This window comes from Chanos chanos, chromosome 14 (assembly GCF_902362185.1).
Source record: "Chanos chanos chromosome 14, fChaCha1.1, whole genome shotgun sequence".
Taxonomy (NCBI): Eukaryota; Metazoa; Chordata; class Actinopteri; order Gonorynchiformes; family Chanidae; genus Chanos; species Chanos chanos.
Genome location: NC_044508.1, coordinates 15,623,740 through 15,639,641, shown reverse-complemented (window position 1 = coordinate 15,639,641; position 15,902 = coordinate 15,623,740). Strand labels below are relative to the sequence as shown.

General features: G+C 44.1%; 1 protein-coding gene across 1 annotated transcript; it reads right to left on the bottom strand.

The window, feature by feature from the left end:
• Window positions 1-3,781: 3,781 nt before the first annotated feature.
• Window positions 3,782-15,519, bottom strand: rc3h1a (ring finger and CCCH-type domains 1a). Its single transcript, XM_030791681.1, has 19 exons — window positions 15,105-15,519; window positions 13,378-13,498; window positions 12,532-12,771; window positions 11,937-12,112; window positions 11,428-11,628; window positions 10,842-10,974; window positions 10,478-10,596; window positions 9,907-10,019; window positions 9,301-9,597; window positions 8,771-8,982; window positions 8,190-8,578; window positions 7,754-7,909; window positions 7,354-7,506; window positions 5,805-5,988; window positions 5,498-5,591; window positions 5,303-5,399; window positions 4,811-4,969; window positions 4,349-4,452; window positions 3,782-3,948 (listed from the first exon to the last, which is right to left on the bottom strand). The coding sequence occupies exons 1-19, from the start codon at window positions 15,333-15,335 to the stop codon at window positions 3,783-3,785; spliced, it is 3,345 nt and encodes a 1,114-aa protein (XP_030647541.1). The 5' UTR covers window positions 15,336-15,519; the 3' UTR covers window position 3,782.
• Window positions 15,520-15,902: the final 383 nt, after the last annotated feature.

Below are 15,902 nucleotides of genomic sequence, written 5' to 3'. Positions count from 1 at the left end.
AGTCTACAGCCCGATTAGAGGCACATGGAAATCATGAGCCTGGAAATGAAGCAGCTAAGGCAAGACGCCGCCCAAAAAGATCTGAGAAACCCTTCCCAGAGTTCTCCTGGAAAGCAGAGAAGCAAGGCAGCCTTCCCATACCCTGAAAAAGCCACCGAATATCACGGAATACCGAAGGAAAAGGAACCAAACAAACAAGTGGGTTCAAACGGACCGAACATGATTCACTGAGAAAGGTGAAGCTTTCTGACGACTCACAGAGAACAGGCCACAAACACAAACGAAAAACAAACGTACAAATAAGCAAACAAAAAACAAAAAAAACGAAAGAAAAAAAAAACAGCACAATGAACAAGACTCTCTCTTCCACGACGGTAAAGACAAAATGAGCTGGCTTATTCTTCGAGCGCCAAGATGCCAGATTTACAGGATTCATCAAAACCAGCCCAAGCTACACCATGCAGTAACTAATGAAGCTCGGCTTCATACATCAACATCTTCTATGGTGTCAGTACCAAATGTTTATTCTCTAAATCTCCAATCATTACAACTGCTCAACTGCTCTGAGCCAGTGGCTAATAACAACAATATATGGTGACAATTTTAACAAGACAAATTCATAGTATCTGTACAAAGTTTTCACTTCAAGGGAAATTTCACCACACTGGTGCTTTTTAAGATCTTTAAACTTCAAAGCATGCTTTGACAGACAAATATGTGTTCCTATGTGGCCTATGAAACAGTAAACACACCAAGATGAGGCATTAAGTGAAGAGAAAAATTAAGTGTACTTGGAAAATATATATTATACAACAATTTCTCCAATTTCTCAGCTGCTGAGAGATGAATAAAACCTCAGTGACTGTTTCTGTCATAAAGCAATGTCATCTCTTCCCACCGTATTGTATTCAATGACACAAGTTAACTCAACAGAACTATATTGGCAATACGCAAAAGTCACTTTCCAGAGTTTCTCTTTCTTCTCTGCATTGTCCTGAAAACGATTACTCTTACTGGTGGGTGCTCTTTCCACTGGTCTGTATTCCAGTCTCCTTTGGTATGGAAACCATGGCAGATCCCAATGACTGCCCTGTTGCACAATGCAAAAAGTCTTTTCTGAAACAAATATTACCATTATCAACAATCCCTTAATCACTGACAATGCTAACTGGTTGATTTAATGTTCCTTAGCATCGCTACAAAAACACACTAGCTACTCTCAAAGACTGGGTTTAATAAAACTAAATATGACATCTAGAGAAACATGTCAGGCAGATATAACAGTCATGTCATATTGCTAATGAAACAAAAGACTAACTAATCGAGTCAGAAACCTTCCCCGTCGTCACTGCGGTTCCGTCCAGTGTCGCTATTTTCAGCGCAATGTTTTAACTAATTTCCATGAAATCAATTCCAGGTGATTTGCTTGCAATGATGCACAATCACATAACTTAGAGAGGTTATTGCACCAAGTTCCAATCTAAGTTCACTGGAACAAACATTTTAACCATATTTTTCTGGATTTTTATACAAAGAATGACTGATTGAAAGCATAAATACATACATCTTCTTCAGTGACCCTGACAAAGTCTGTAAACCCCCAAACTACTCAGAAAACAAATGAGACCAGTCTCTCATAATTCAATCTGCTTTCAGAAGGCCAAATAAAGATGCCATTTTAGCATGTGAAATTTATGAGTTCAAACACTTGTATACTTTTGGCTCTGTGCTAGAAGCTCTTGTCATGGCCAAAACTCTGCACAGCAGAACAGCAGAAATGTATTAGAACCCAAACCCCATGAGAGACATCAACCCATCAATTCTGCAACTTCATAGAAGTTAAAAGGGGGACAAATGAGAAGGGAAACAACTTTTGAAGCTGGTTAAAGTTGATCAGAAGAGTCTTCTGTCCTGCCAAGTCATGACCCAAGGAAGGAGACTTAACTCCACTCCCACATCACAACAGCATTAGCTACTTCACAATAAAGAGAACGCAAGTCACCCAAAGAACCAGTGAGGAACCATGTGCAAACCATCAGATGAACTCAAACGTATCCAGTGGAAAGAGCCCAGACATTCTGCTCTGGAACAGAGCAGGAATGTTGCTTGTCCTGAGAAACTCCAACGAGACTTCACTGACAGAGAGAACCGTCTTAGATATTTTACATACACATTCTTAAAATCGAATGTTTGGTAGAATTTTGTATTTTTTGGTATTTTTTTTTCCATCCTCAGGATGAATTTTAAAAATAAAGACAGTAAAAAAACCAAAACAAAACAAAAACAATCATTAGAGCTGTGAAAATACATCAGTGTTTTGATAAAAACACTTTTAAATGAGGCTACATTTACTGGCTTCTTGGTTCTCTCCAATTGCTGTAACATACGCTTCTCTGATCAACTCTGAACCAAACTATGACAAATTTCAAACATCTCTCAAAAAATTTCATAATGCCATATTAAAACTACATCGAGATCTATCTATTCTTCAAGATGGGTTGATGGTTCTTCAGGGAGTTTGGGTTAACCTCAGAGGTACCACACAGAACTGACGCTTGAGGCATTTTGCCCTCTGAAAAGCTCTTTATGCCGGTTCCTGCTAACTTCAGGCTGATATAGGCCCACAACAGCTACACACACTGACAGTGCTGACTCATTCAGACAGAGTACACATAGGTAGAGCCTTGATTTCAGATAAGACTAATGTTGTTGTTGGTGGTTTTTTTTTTCAATCTGAAAAGTGATACACTTTTTTTTTACACAAAAATATCTGTGCAATATCAGGTAAAGCGAAGGTTGGGATCATTTTGGAGGCTCGCGTCTCAAGTCTTTTAAATATCCAGGAACATTCTCATTGGAGTTACACAACTCTGAACATTGAACTGCTCAGGTGGTAAAATGAAGGTGCTCTATGCTTCCCGGTCAACACTCTCACACACTACAACAGAATCAGGCCTGTGTCCTTGACGTTATGAGATTTAAAAAAAAAAAAAAAAGTTTCCTATGGCCCACAGTAGAAAAACAGTAACGTTTCAACAAGCAAGCCGACAGCACGAGACAAGGAGACTACCCGAAATGTAGCTAAGCCCTACGGTAGACAGCTGTCCACTGAATTCCTTTTACATACCAAGATGGCAAACTTCCTGGAAAGCAAAGATAACTGCTCAGCATCACAACATAGAATCATTATTACTGTGTAAATTTCAGAGTTGACTAGTAAACATATAAACTGAAGATGTAATCTCCGATACCCTGGTTTCCAAGGCGATCAGAGAAAATACTTGTTTTAAGAAAAAGCTCATTCACAGAACAAAAAAAAAAAAAAAACAGGATGAAAAATATTAAAGATAATGCAGATACTGCTTATTTCAATTAAAAAACAAACAAACAAACAAAACCTGTAGGTGAGATTGTGCACAGGTAGGCGAGTCAAATACAACGCAATCATTAATGCACGCCACCCACGTTAATTAGTGATTAGTGGTCATTGCCAAACTCAGTCTCACACATAGCCCTTATTTTAAGGATGTAATGGCATGTACAGTTTAAAAAAAAAAAAAAAAAAAAAAAGGAGAGTGAATTCCCCTGTGTGTGCGAGATTTGCGTGAGTGGAGCTGATTCGATGGTTAAACTCTGGAGGAGGTGGTACTGCGTGGGCCCCGTTTCCCAGGGTCGGGCAGCTCCTCGGTACTCCGTGCAGTGGGAGGGTGGGGGGGTTGAGGTTTGGGGGACAGTGGGGTGGGGTGGGGAGGGGGGTTGAGGTCTGGGGGACTGTGGGTGGGCTAAGAGCAGGAGTGAGCCACACCGTTTTGGGGCAGCTCAGGGCTGCCTGTCACCAAGTCAGAGGAGAGGCTGAGAGAGGAGGTCTTGCTGGTGATGGACGACAGACTGCTGCTGCTGACCACTCCACAGTCCTGTGCCAGACTACTGGAGCCATTGGTGCTCTCACTACAATAGAGACAACATACTTTACGTTCATTACGCAACTAAAAAAAAAAAAACCCTCTGCATTCACTATACTCATTTATGTTCTTATTCACAAAACACTCACCGCTGCAGGAGATTATTTTGTTATTTTCGATTGGAAAAAGAACAGTTTCAATGATTTTATATAAGAAACGTTTACAGACTTTCCACAAAGGGAAAGGGAATATCTGACTGACTTTGTAACTAAGTAACATAAAAACACTAATTTGTTCACACACAAAATAACTTTAACGTTAGAACAACATTCAAGAAATGTCCTTTTAAGGTTATGTAGAGAGATCAAAATACAAAACTAGAGTGGTCAAAAATAATTCAGGGCGACATGATTCGTGTGGTGGGGTTTCTGTGCCTGTTCTCTGACCTGAGAGTCATGGAGCAGTCTTCTATCTGTAACCCGTGCTCAGTCTGTCCGTTCTCACTGGACTGCACCAGTTTGTATTTCATATCAGGGGACGCACGGCTCTCCTGCAGGGGCAAAACATTTCACTTCTCAATTCACTTCCTTACTTATTTATCTGTGTAAAAGCTAGAGACATATATATATATATATATATACGCAACACACCAGGTATACGATGCTTTATCAGCTTATTTATTTTAGCCATGGGTATTGTGTCGTGATGCTCAGTTTTATTGGTGGATTTCTGAAGGCGTGGAGGCCACTTCCTGCCTCAGAGAGCAAACCACACGTAATGGTAAATGCATATTAGCTGTATCAAAACAGCAGGAAGCTCTGCTCTGCCTGCAAAACCACCACTTTCCATTCAGTGAGTGTGATATGACGAGGCCTCCTCACACTTTGTACCTCACCCCAGACACTCACCAGGGCCATCTCGCGAGTCCTTATACCGATCTCCCGTTCCACCTGGTGGAGCTCCAGGCTCAGCTGCTCACTGGACACTCCCGTTGACCAGTCCAGAGGAGCAGGTTTGGAGGCCAGGCCAACAGCCTCCCTTGGCAGTAATGCTGCGTTACCAGAGGCCTGAGGAGAAAAGCATTGGATGTTTCGCGTTACAGACTGAGTGTCAAACCAGAAGCTCTCCACAGTAACACTGCTCTGATGTATGGCACATAGGGAATGTGTTTTACATAGGGTAGGCTTCAACTAATACTGACGATCTGAATTTCAATCAAATCAACACTACAGGACACGAAATACAAACACTACGCACTGTGTAAGGGCAGAACATGTGAAACTGATCTCTTATGTTCAGAACGAGGCAAACCAACCAGCACCCAGACATTTCAGTGCCACATACTGCAGAGTGGCCTGACCAATAGAGTTGTTGCTATGGGAATAACATGAGAAACATACCTCCACAGAGCGAATTTGAATGTGTTGGTTGATTTGCTGGTTGACCTGCTGAAGCTCCATCTTCAGCTGCTCCCTGTCCTGAGCAGGTGTGGGCAGACTGGAATGGAGGGATGAAAAAGGAGAGAATGAAAAAAGGCAAAGAGAGACGCGGCAGGACGATCGAGCGAGGAAAAGGGAGTGGCGCTCGGGTCGTACCGTTCACTGAAGTGTTGTCCCTGAGACGACGCGGTTTGGTGCTGGGGGTACGAGGCGTCACTCCACCCTCCGTGACCGCCGTACGCGTACTCATCTGGAGAAACAGCAAAAAAAAAGGTTGATACAAAAAACCAACATGTACAAATCAGAATGGAAAACACCCAAACAGCAGGAGTCCTGTTAAAACACCGCATTGTCACTGAAAAACAAAAATCCTCAAAACTGAAGAGTTCACGCTTTAGAAAAAAAATGAAAAAAACTTTGCCGCCTAGTTAGGTTCTGTGACAGAGCAGAGGTCTGCCTTTACCTGCAGCAGCTGTGTGTTTGGTGGAGAGGCCCATGGCCTGGCAGCCGGATTTGGAGGTGCGGGAAATGGCGCCGAATCGTGAGACGGTAGGCAGGGATCCGAACGGGATGATGTCGTCTTTGGCCTCTGCTGTCCTGCGCTGAAGCTCCACGGAGGGATCTCTCAGAGCTTTGTTGTCTATGTTCTACACAGACACAAAACAGGGACACGAGGGTGAAAGAGGGTCCCAGATGAAGGAACCGCTGACATCTACGCCAGCCCCTCAAAATACTGCTCTCAACATATTCACAATAAATCTTATCAAAGCTGAGAACACGGTTTTACGAACTCCATGAGACACATTGATTTTTTTTTTTTTTAATAAAGATTTCATTTCTCTGTCATTTTTTAAACATACACTATAATATTTTGATTATACTTTGGAAAAAAATGTATATATTTTAAATAACCCTAAGAAATATGTTTCATTATATTCGATAACTTCAGTGCAAAATACAAATATCTTTTATAAGACATTTTACACACAACTAGATCTGCGAGAAGTCTGTCAGCCAACAGCTGGATTGACTTAGTTTTTATAAAATGGGTGGCTCTTCACAGCCGTTACAGAGTCTAGCAGTCCTCCCTATTTTTGTGACTTCTTTCACGTGGAATTAGTTGGATGGAAGTAGGTGTTTCTCAGCCTTACTGTTGCTATTGTGTCCCAGCATGAAAACAAAAACTGAAATTCAGTGTCACCGACAACTGATTTTAACGTGTAGCCACCGGTTACGCTACCAGTGAACATTCTACAACAGGATACTGTTACTGTTACTAACAACATGAACATTGCTGATATTGCGACATCTCTAATGCATTTGAGTGTAGACTTTGCCTCTCGTAAGCACTTCCCCCTTGGTCATAAGATTCCCGGCCCCAAGAATTCCAAGAATTTAAATGACATAATTCTTTTCAAATCTAATAACAATTTAACAAACAATTAAATTACAATTACACTTCCCAAAAGGATAAGAAAAGGATAAGAAAAAAACCCCAAAAAAACAAAACAGCCTCATTTCTTCAATACATGCCCTTTGGTCAGTCAACATTATATATAGAAAACATGCAACACAAGAGTAAACACTGATAACCTTTTGTCTCCACTCTCCACAGAAAACACTTGCCAACGCAGAAAGTACTAGAAAAAAAAACCTCAGTGACCTCAAAAGTCAGCCTTAATCACAAGCGGCTTTACATTTTATTCAAAGCAGAATTAGAGGATGCGAATTTACTCTGGACTTGAGAGGTAACTTGTTAAATCTAACCCATCTATTGACTGTGTTACTGTGGAAAACCAAACGTAGGCCAAAAGACAACACCTCAATCTCCTTTTGGTGCCAATAACAAAGGTGTTATTAAAACGAACTGTAAAGTTACGTCATTCATGTATTCTTGGGATTTTATTAGCCATGATAACCTCAAGGCTCACTTATACGCGAGTCAACATTCTATCTAAAGCTCAGTCAATACGGAGACGTTACATAGGCACAGGTTTCAGTGTTTTATTTACCATCTCCATGGAGCCTGACACCATGCCATCTTTGGACTTCACATCTTTACTGCCAATGTAGGAACCAAAGGTGTCACATGACCAAGGAGAATACTGGGCTGCGTAGTCTTGCTCGCGGAAATTCCCAAATGCCTGTAGGTTGTCGTCCATGTACTGAGGACAGGAGTGCACGCACATGCGCACGCGCGCAAACACACACATACACACACACACACACACACACACACACACACACAGCAAAGTGGTAAGGGCATGAACTCAAATCTTTAGGTTCACCACCGCCATTTAATCAAACAATGAATCAGTCCCTTGATCTCATACACACTGACTTTCCTGAGGGAAAAACTTTGCCCCTATTTGGAATATCTGTTGAAGCACCCCTATTATTTTGATCTCTTACATTGTGTGGGTAGCTGGAGTCAAACGTGTGTGTCAGGCTGGGCGCAACCGCGAAGGGTGGAGGTGAAACGACCTTCCGCTCTTCCAGCTGGGCCATTATCTCCTTGCGTCGGCGGTGCAAGTCATCTAGCGTGGGCTGTTGGCGCCCATAGACACTCTGAGAGAGACAGGAGTACTCATTAAGACATGAAGACAACAAATCAGAGGCAAATTCCATCAGGTCTACCACAGCAAACTCCACTCCACAAATTAATTATTAAACCAACTTGTTTGAGCAAGTTATTGATGTGTTGAGTAATCCAATGCGGCGTTGGTGGAAGATGGAACAAATGAGTAGACTAGTTGGGGGTCCTGTAAGGACTACCTGCTTAAATATCACAGGACCAGTGTATTACATAACTGTGTGGGGCTCACTGAGGTTCTCTAGTGTATCTTACCCTGTCGTAAACCCTGCTCTGGCTGGGGTGTGTGTTGGCGTAGCTGTTTGGGATGTATCTCTCCCGTGGGTGCTCTGCGAGGTAAGAGGAGGTCCCTGACGGCGCCTGTGGGGGTGGGGGCACGTCCACAGGTACTGGACTCCTCCTCACCAGCTCATGAGGGGGCGGCGGTCCGGCATAAGGCGAGTGGCGACGGTTGTCATAGTGATGTGGGTAGCCGTGAGGGGTCAACGTGGAGAACTGGGGGCCAGATGAGGGGGTGGGATACTGACGGTCTGTGGCGTAAGCACCAGGGTACGGGTCCTGATACGGGGACATGCCAGGCTCCGCAGAGGGTGCGGGATTGCGGATGTACCGGTGTTGGACATGATGGTAGGAGTACTGGTTGCCTGAGAGAAAAGAAACATTACAGATAATCAAAAAAACATTTCATTACATTGAGATGATCCTATCTTCCACGCAAAACCCTTCTACTCCAAGCTTCCTCTGAACATTGATTTACAAAAGTAGGATCCTCTTTTGGACTGTCACGAATGAAATAAATGACATTGACTCTACTGAGCCAAAGAGTGGCGACTTACCTGAAGGATACTGGGAGGACTCATACTGAGAGGCAGACGTGGGCAGTCTGGGTTCAGGGTAATAGTGATCGGGCTGGTGGGGAGGGTACATCTGGGGCACTCTGGGTACTGCAGGCATGCGTTTGTGCCCAGCAACACCCTCTCCCACCAGTCTGGGGTGAGGCACACCCTGAGGGTTCATGGGCATCCCTGGTTTTGGGAGAGGATCCAACCTACAAAGCAACAAATTGAAAAGAAAATCATCCACAGAAAAAAAATGGAAATAAACAAAACCACATGACCGGAGACACAGCAGACAGATCACAGAAAGACGGCATTCAGAGCGAGAATATGAAATCCATCTGATGCCTCTAGGCCTGGATGTAGCCAAATCCAAAAATCCTCTTCAAAAGCCTCCCTAACCCTTTTAGCAAAATGAAATGAAATTACAGGCTAACCAGGGCTCTAGATGAATTCAATACTGTACTGATGAGCGAGGGATTTTTGGCCACAGCCAATTGGACATGTGAATTACTTATTAAGGGACTTACAGGTCTGGAGGTGATTCAGGAGCACTAAGGCTAACCGTGTCCACCTTCCCAAGCTTACGGCCAGGGTCGTAAGAGGGATCTGTACTCCTGGAGACTAGGTGAGACAGCTCCGAGCTTGATCCGGCTGCCACGATACCATTGGCAATGGGGGTAGGTTTGCACGTCAAGTCCCCCATCATCCCGCCCTCATCAGGGGGCAGCAGGCCAGGGGTGCAGGGGAGTCCCACTTCGTTCAGCTGGGTCAGGGACTGGCTGAGGGTTCGTCTGGCAACTGGCCGTTTGTTCATCTTACGGTACCTGTCAAAGACCACAGTCATCAGGCAGGTCATAACGAACAGCCAATTTTTGTGGCCGCAACACATAAATATATATACACCTTCTTTTTTTCACCATACATTTGACATCAGTGAGTGTTTCAGGTGCAGCTGTATCTACTCATAGCTAAATTTCATTTTAAGTTATAACCCGATAGAACAAACGCCACTGTTACATCACACGTTTTCTGGTTATGCAAATTTTAGGGACCGAAAGAGCCTTAAGGCATTTGACATTTCCTCGTTGTGATGGCTCGGGCGCTATTGCTAAGGAAGCAATCAGGGCACTCACTTCTCCAGCTCCTCCTGAGAGTGGGCAAAGGTACAGCTGGCACCACGCGGGCACCCACCCTTCTGCCTCATGTCTCGACACATGTAGGTCTTGTATTTGCTGTGCTGGGGAGGCTGGAGACAGCGGAGAGAGAGAGAGAGAGAGAGAGAGAGAGAGAAGGAGAGAGAGAGAGAGAGAGAGAGAGTGTGAGAGAGAGAGACAGAGAGAGAGAGAGAGAGAGAGAGAGAGAGGGAGAGAGAGAGGGAGAGAGAGAGAGAGAGAGAGAGAGAGAGAGAGAGAGAGAGAGGGAGAGAGGGAGAGAGAGAGAGAGAGAGAGAGGGGGGGGAGAGGGGGAGAGAGAGAGAGAGAGAGAGAGAGAGAGAGAGAGTGAGAGAGAGAGACAGAGAGAGAGAGAGAGAGAGAGAGAGAGAGGGAGAGAGAGAGAGAGAGGGAGAGAGAGAGAGAGAGAGAGAGAGAGAGAGAGAGAGAGAGAGAGAGAGAGAGAGAGATATCAGCCACAGAGAGAGGAGAGCAGACTCCTAAACAAATCATTAAGAAGTGTGTTGCGGTTGAGAGATGTAGAGTTACAGACCTGCTGCTGATCGTTGGCCTTTTTGCTGTGGTTCTGGATGAAATCTACCAGGCCATGCACCACGGTCTTCACTGCCAGCAGGGCCTGGGCCAGCTGCTCCCACGTGGGGGGTAGAGCATCTAACAATGGAGACAAAAGAGGGAGACTGCTCCTTACATTTGAACTGAGCGACTTATGTTGGTCTCGCTAATTACTGAAGCGACAAAAGCTGTTTTAAAAACAGGCATTCAAACAGCCAACTAGTTTAGTTTAAACTTTATGGGTCTGTTGAATCACAGGCTGAACCCTCATAAGCAGTAACACACCTTTGGTTTGTTCAGATAAAAATGTTGGGACACAGAACGGTGTGTGCGGAGAAACTAACCGGGACTAGGGTCAATGTTGGCCAGCAGCTCCAGATGTGGCCTGAGGCGGTTCAGATTGGCCGGATCTCCGGTCCTCTGTAGGGCAATGGTCAACTCCTGTACACTCTGGGCAAAGGAACCTGGTGTCTGCAACTGATAAACACACATGCGCACGTACACGCAAACGCACGTGCACATCATTTATTTGGAATTTCAGCAACGCCTTAGCAAACATAAGCGTGTTACTTCAGACACATACTTGAAATGCTGTCGTTCTAGAACTGTCACTTCAAATAACCACATTATCAGATGTGAAGGATAATTAGTAATACAAAGCAACAGAGTTACACAGGGTAAACAGTGGCTCCACCTACTGGGAAATGAGCATTCATACCTGGAGGGCTCGACCAGAGAAGCACATTTTAAATGGCATGTGAAGACTTAGTTTAATGCACCATTGAAAGATTAAGACTTGATGGGTAAATTCATATATTCATTTGTCTCTTGGGTTTCTGGTCATTCACAAAAGCAGCATTAAAGACTTAACAGAACAAGTTAAGGTTGAGTATTTTGCTGGGACCACCAGTGACACCGCCCTTTCCTCACCTTGTCTATAATAGACTGCATGTGGGACTTATGGGACTGGTCCCCATAGAGCAGAGAGGACCACTGGTCAGGGGCGATACGCAGACCTCCCTCCATAGCGATCTGGACAATCTGTGAGTCGTGTTCCCTCCTCAGTGCCTCGTACGTGCGGAATTCCTCCTTCAGCTGCATCAGGGAGGAGTCTTCATCGCGCTTGGTCACCTGGGCATGAGAGAAGTCATTATGACGGTTAATCATCCAACACATTTGCATAACATCGTAAAAACTGTACTGCTATCTATCCTGTGCGTAAGATTAAGGACGAAGTTTTTTTTTTTATTTCTTTGGAATTTGGTTTTATTGCTTTAAAGTGAGAAGAACAGAGGACATAAGCATTACTCATACAGCAGGCGTCTGGGATATACTAACATGCATTCTCCATTTGCCGTCGACTCTGTAAGACTTGGATACTACATATAAATAAAGAACAGGATTCTGTCAAGTCAAGGGGAGAGAAGAGGGGGAGGTACCTTAAAGCAGGAAGCTCTGTAGAGGAGCTGAACCACGTGGCCAATGCTGGTTTTGGAGGCCTGAGGAAAACGTGGTTCCAGCCTCTGGACCACGAAAAGAACCAGGACTTTTCGAGACAGGGCAGAGCCATCTTCCAGGGCCAGTAAGACTAGTTTGAGAGCCTCTTCTTGCATTGCTGGAAAGGACAAATAGAAGCAATTCCATGCAATGTCAGTCGTGTAAACAAAACTTAGAACGACTGAGCAGTTAGAAAAACAAATTGGTGTGAACAAGTTAAATGGTCTAATGGTAACACTTGTACTTGAAGAATACGATATGAAATTCCATGGTGGTTTAAAAAACAAACAAACAAAAAAAAACTCTTCACCCTTCCAAAATCTGAAGCTGTGTTTCTCTGTTTAACAAGAGTTTGCCGGCATTACTGTCCTATATTTCTGTGCCAATAACTAGCAGGCACAGAAATATTTCAACTCATACATGTCTCATGCATTGACTGTGCTTGCATTTCGAACTTCTTCCATGTACTAAATGTGATTATGCATCCCAGGCCTGTTGCTTGATTTCCTGCCCTGAACCCCGCCCGCCCGCTCTCACCGGGGCCAAGGAACTGGCACCCTCGGGCCCGCACGGCGGCCCACAGGTTGGAGGAGAGCTGCTGCGGGTTCTGGTGCTGCAGAATGAGCTCTGTGACCGTCCGCTCGCCCAGGGAGCGGGCGGCTCGCATGGCTCTGATCCGCCCTTCCTCCTCCACCAGCTGGCAGTGCACCAGTGTCACCAGTTTCCTCTGCATGGGCCTACTGGGAGCACTCTGGGCTGTGCTGTTCAACCCCACCCCTGAGCAAAGAGAGAGAAAGAGAGAAAGAGCGAGGGAGAGAGAGAGAGGGAGAGAGAGAGGTGAAACAAAGACCGGTGGGGCAGGAAAGAAAGGATGAAAAATGAATGACTGTTGTTATTGGACTAAGATTGACATTTTAATTAAGCACAGGGGAAGAAGTTATACAGACACACGGAACTGTAGCTGTAAATGTGCTCCATTTTGTTCATATGTCTTTCAGTCCTTTAGTTTCCTTTTGAGTCATTTTTTTCCCTGCAAATCTTTTTTTTTTTTTACTACAGAAGAAAGGTAATTAGGAATTCCTCAAGTTTCGATTTGAGGGTTTCTTCCGAAAGCACACCCCCCCTACCTCACTGTGATTAGCTCTCCTTAATCGTCTTTCACAAATAGCTCTCCTCCGTATGGACAATGTGACAATATTTCATGTGCCCATAGACTTCAAAACTTGCATACCAATGTTACCACATCATACAACTTGAAAAACAACACATTTCACTAACCAAACATAATGATGTTCTTAGAAACTAGCGTGACTGGACTAATTCCTTAAAGAGAAGGCAGTATGCAGTAAATCACTGTTGTAATGGGGAAGTAAAATATGTTACCTCTGGTGTTACTGAGGGGTTTGAGGTACAAGGCTAGTTCCTCCACACACGTGCGAGCCTCTTCATAGTGTTGTGTGTCCTCGGCACCTGTTACCAAGGTGACGGGCTGTTTTTTGGGAACCTGCCAATAGAGATATGAGATACCGCCTTACTGTCTGTTCTAAAGACGACTACAAACGGTGGTTTGGTAGGAGTTGCAGGTCTGGCGGGTAATAAAAAAAAAAAGAGAGTGTGTCAGTGTGACAACCCAAATAACCTCAAAACATAAAACCTTTCAAAATATTCAATATTCCTGCTGGTTAATTTAAACACAAACAGCAAGCTGATTCATGAGAACTGCTTATGGGAAATGTGTAGGAGGTTAGGCAATGTCAGAATTCTACCTAATTGCTTTTTCCTTCACTGCAGGGACACCTCATTTAATAAGCAGTATACAAAGAGCGCCTATCCTCTCTGAGTGTGATCCTGATACTTGGCTTTGAGTGGTAACAAGCCATTGGTAGCTGGTGAATATTCAGCTTGAAAAATACCGAGGTGATGAATCCATAGCGAGTAAAAGCTGTGGATATGGGAGGTCTGTAATGGTGTTTCTGAGAAGGCTCTTTCAGTTCTCTCCTCCAGCCACAGACAGCTGCCGTGCGGTGGGAGTCCCTGTGGGAAACAGGAGTTGGGACTATACGCACTCTGAGTTCCTCTTGTTATGTGACTCAGCAAATGCAGAGATGAAACCACCAGAGAGAAAGAGAGAGAGCGAGAGTAACTGAAGTACAAACGGCACGTAAACGCCTTACCAGACTGGTACAACCACTGTACTCCTCTGACTCCACGCTCTCTCTCTCTCTCTCTCTCCGTCTATCTCTCCGCCACACTCGCTCTCTCCTCATTTCCTCTTCTCTTATTCTCTATTACATGTCACTGCTATATCAAACTGACTCAGCAAGTATTATTCATTCATCCGTTCCTTTCACTGATACCACCGTCTGTGGGTCTAAAAATAAAGCCTGATGTCCTTACAAAACTTGTGGAAGAACCACTTTACTCTCTGTTGTTGGCTGAGAGATCAAAACAAAGCGAATCCATTATTGTGGAATGACTTCTCTTTCCGTATGCCAAAGCCTTTTAAGGCAACGCTTTAACCTACACAACCAAACAGACTACATGCATACAAACACCGAGCACAGTAAAAGGAAGTAAAGACAGAACAAAGACAACAAAGCTATTACGTGGTTCAAGAGTAGGTTGTGTGGAACAGTGACTACATTAGAACTGCGATGACTGTACACAGAAACTTCCAAACTTTAACGATGTGAGCAATTAAAACAAAATGAGGCAAACCAAAAAAGCAATAAGTCGTCCTGGCCTGCACTTTCAGTGGTGTCGTTAAAAACAACCCAGATCTGTATGGGCAGAAGCGGTAGGTTAGCCACCAACAAAGAGCACTATATCTTATCACTTGAGTAAGTGAGTATAGCGTGTATGAAATCACAGTCATATATTTGCTAGATTAGTTTATACAGTAATAACTCATCTCGGCTGCCCCTGTAACTTATGCAATGTGCAACAGATGTGTCATACCTTATACTGGGAAGTGGTTAGTAATTAATAAACACAGTCACCCCAGAGACATACAGAGTGTAGTGGACTGAACATAACAGACATGCGAGTCATTAAAACTACTCGAAACAGAGGAAAAAATGAGAGAGAGAGAGAGAGGAACAGTTCCCGACCTGTCCGGTCACGAGCTGCAGGAGGGCGGTGTTGACGGGCAGCTGTTCGATGTCGGTGCTGATGGGGGTCTGGTCGAAAGGGCACGCTTTACGGTGGAGTTTATTCAGACACATCTTACACACCGTGTGACTGCAGCCCAAACTGATGGGCTTTCGGACGGTTTCCTCGAAGGTCTGGGTGCAGATGGGACACAGCAGGAACTCGGTCCACTGCGGGGCTTGCACAGGCATTGTAACAAATAACACAGGTCTCCTTTTAAATCCTCGGGTTTGAGCGTCGAAAGCGACGTGTACGCACGTTCAGTTCTTTTGTTAAAAACAAACGAATGAAAAATTGTACAGATTCCACTGGAATCAAAAACTCTTTTCCAGGTATCAATATTAAATATCTCCAGGCATCGTGGATATTCAGCACACAGTGTGAAATACATAACCTGCAAGACAACAGACAAAACATCAGTATTCTTTCCACCACATGCAATCAAAATATAACATCAGCAGGAATTCAACACTGATATGATTAAGCCTTTTAACTATAAGTCATCTTCAGTGTTTTAGAGGAGCTGGAAACATCTGCTTTCCTACGCTGACGGCAAACCAAAGTGGGAAAAAAAGTTTTTTTTTTACATGGATGTTCCTCATGCCAGCAATTCTGTCGATTGGAGAAGAGAGAAAAAAAAAAAAACCTTCGATAGCGCATACAGACACAAGTTATTCTGAGCCAAATACCTCAACGCTTCTGAGACGGAACTCAGCAAAAGCAACCAAAATTCAGGAGTCCAGGCAAGGAGACAGCAC

What these genes read in the sequence shown, in the direction of transcription:
- rc3h1a (XM_030791681.1), bottom strand. Translation starts at nt 15,335, where the DNA reads ATGCCTGTGCAAGCCCCGCAGTGGACCGAGTTCCTGCTGTGTCCCATC. An exon ending in CAACATTGACCCTAGTCCCG is followed by an intron (nt 10,597 to 10,841) that starts GTTAGTTTCTCC and finishes CTCCATTGTTAG; the next exon opens with ATGCTCTACCCCCCACGTGG. An exon ending in CCTGAATCACCTCCAGACCT is followed by an intron (nt 8,983 to 9,300) that starts GTAAGTCCCTTA and finishes GTTGCTTTGTAG; the next exon opens with GTTGGATCCTCTCCCAAAAC.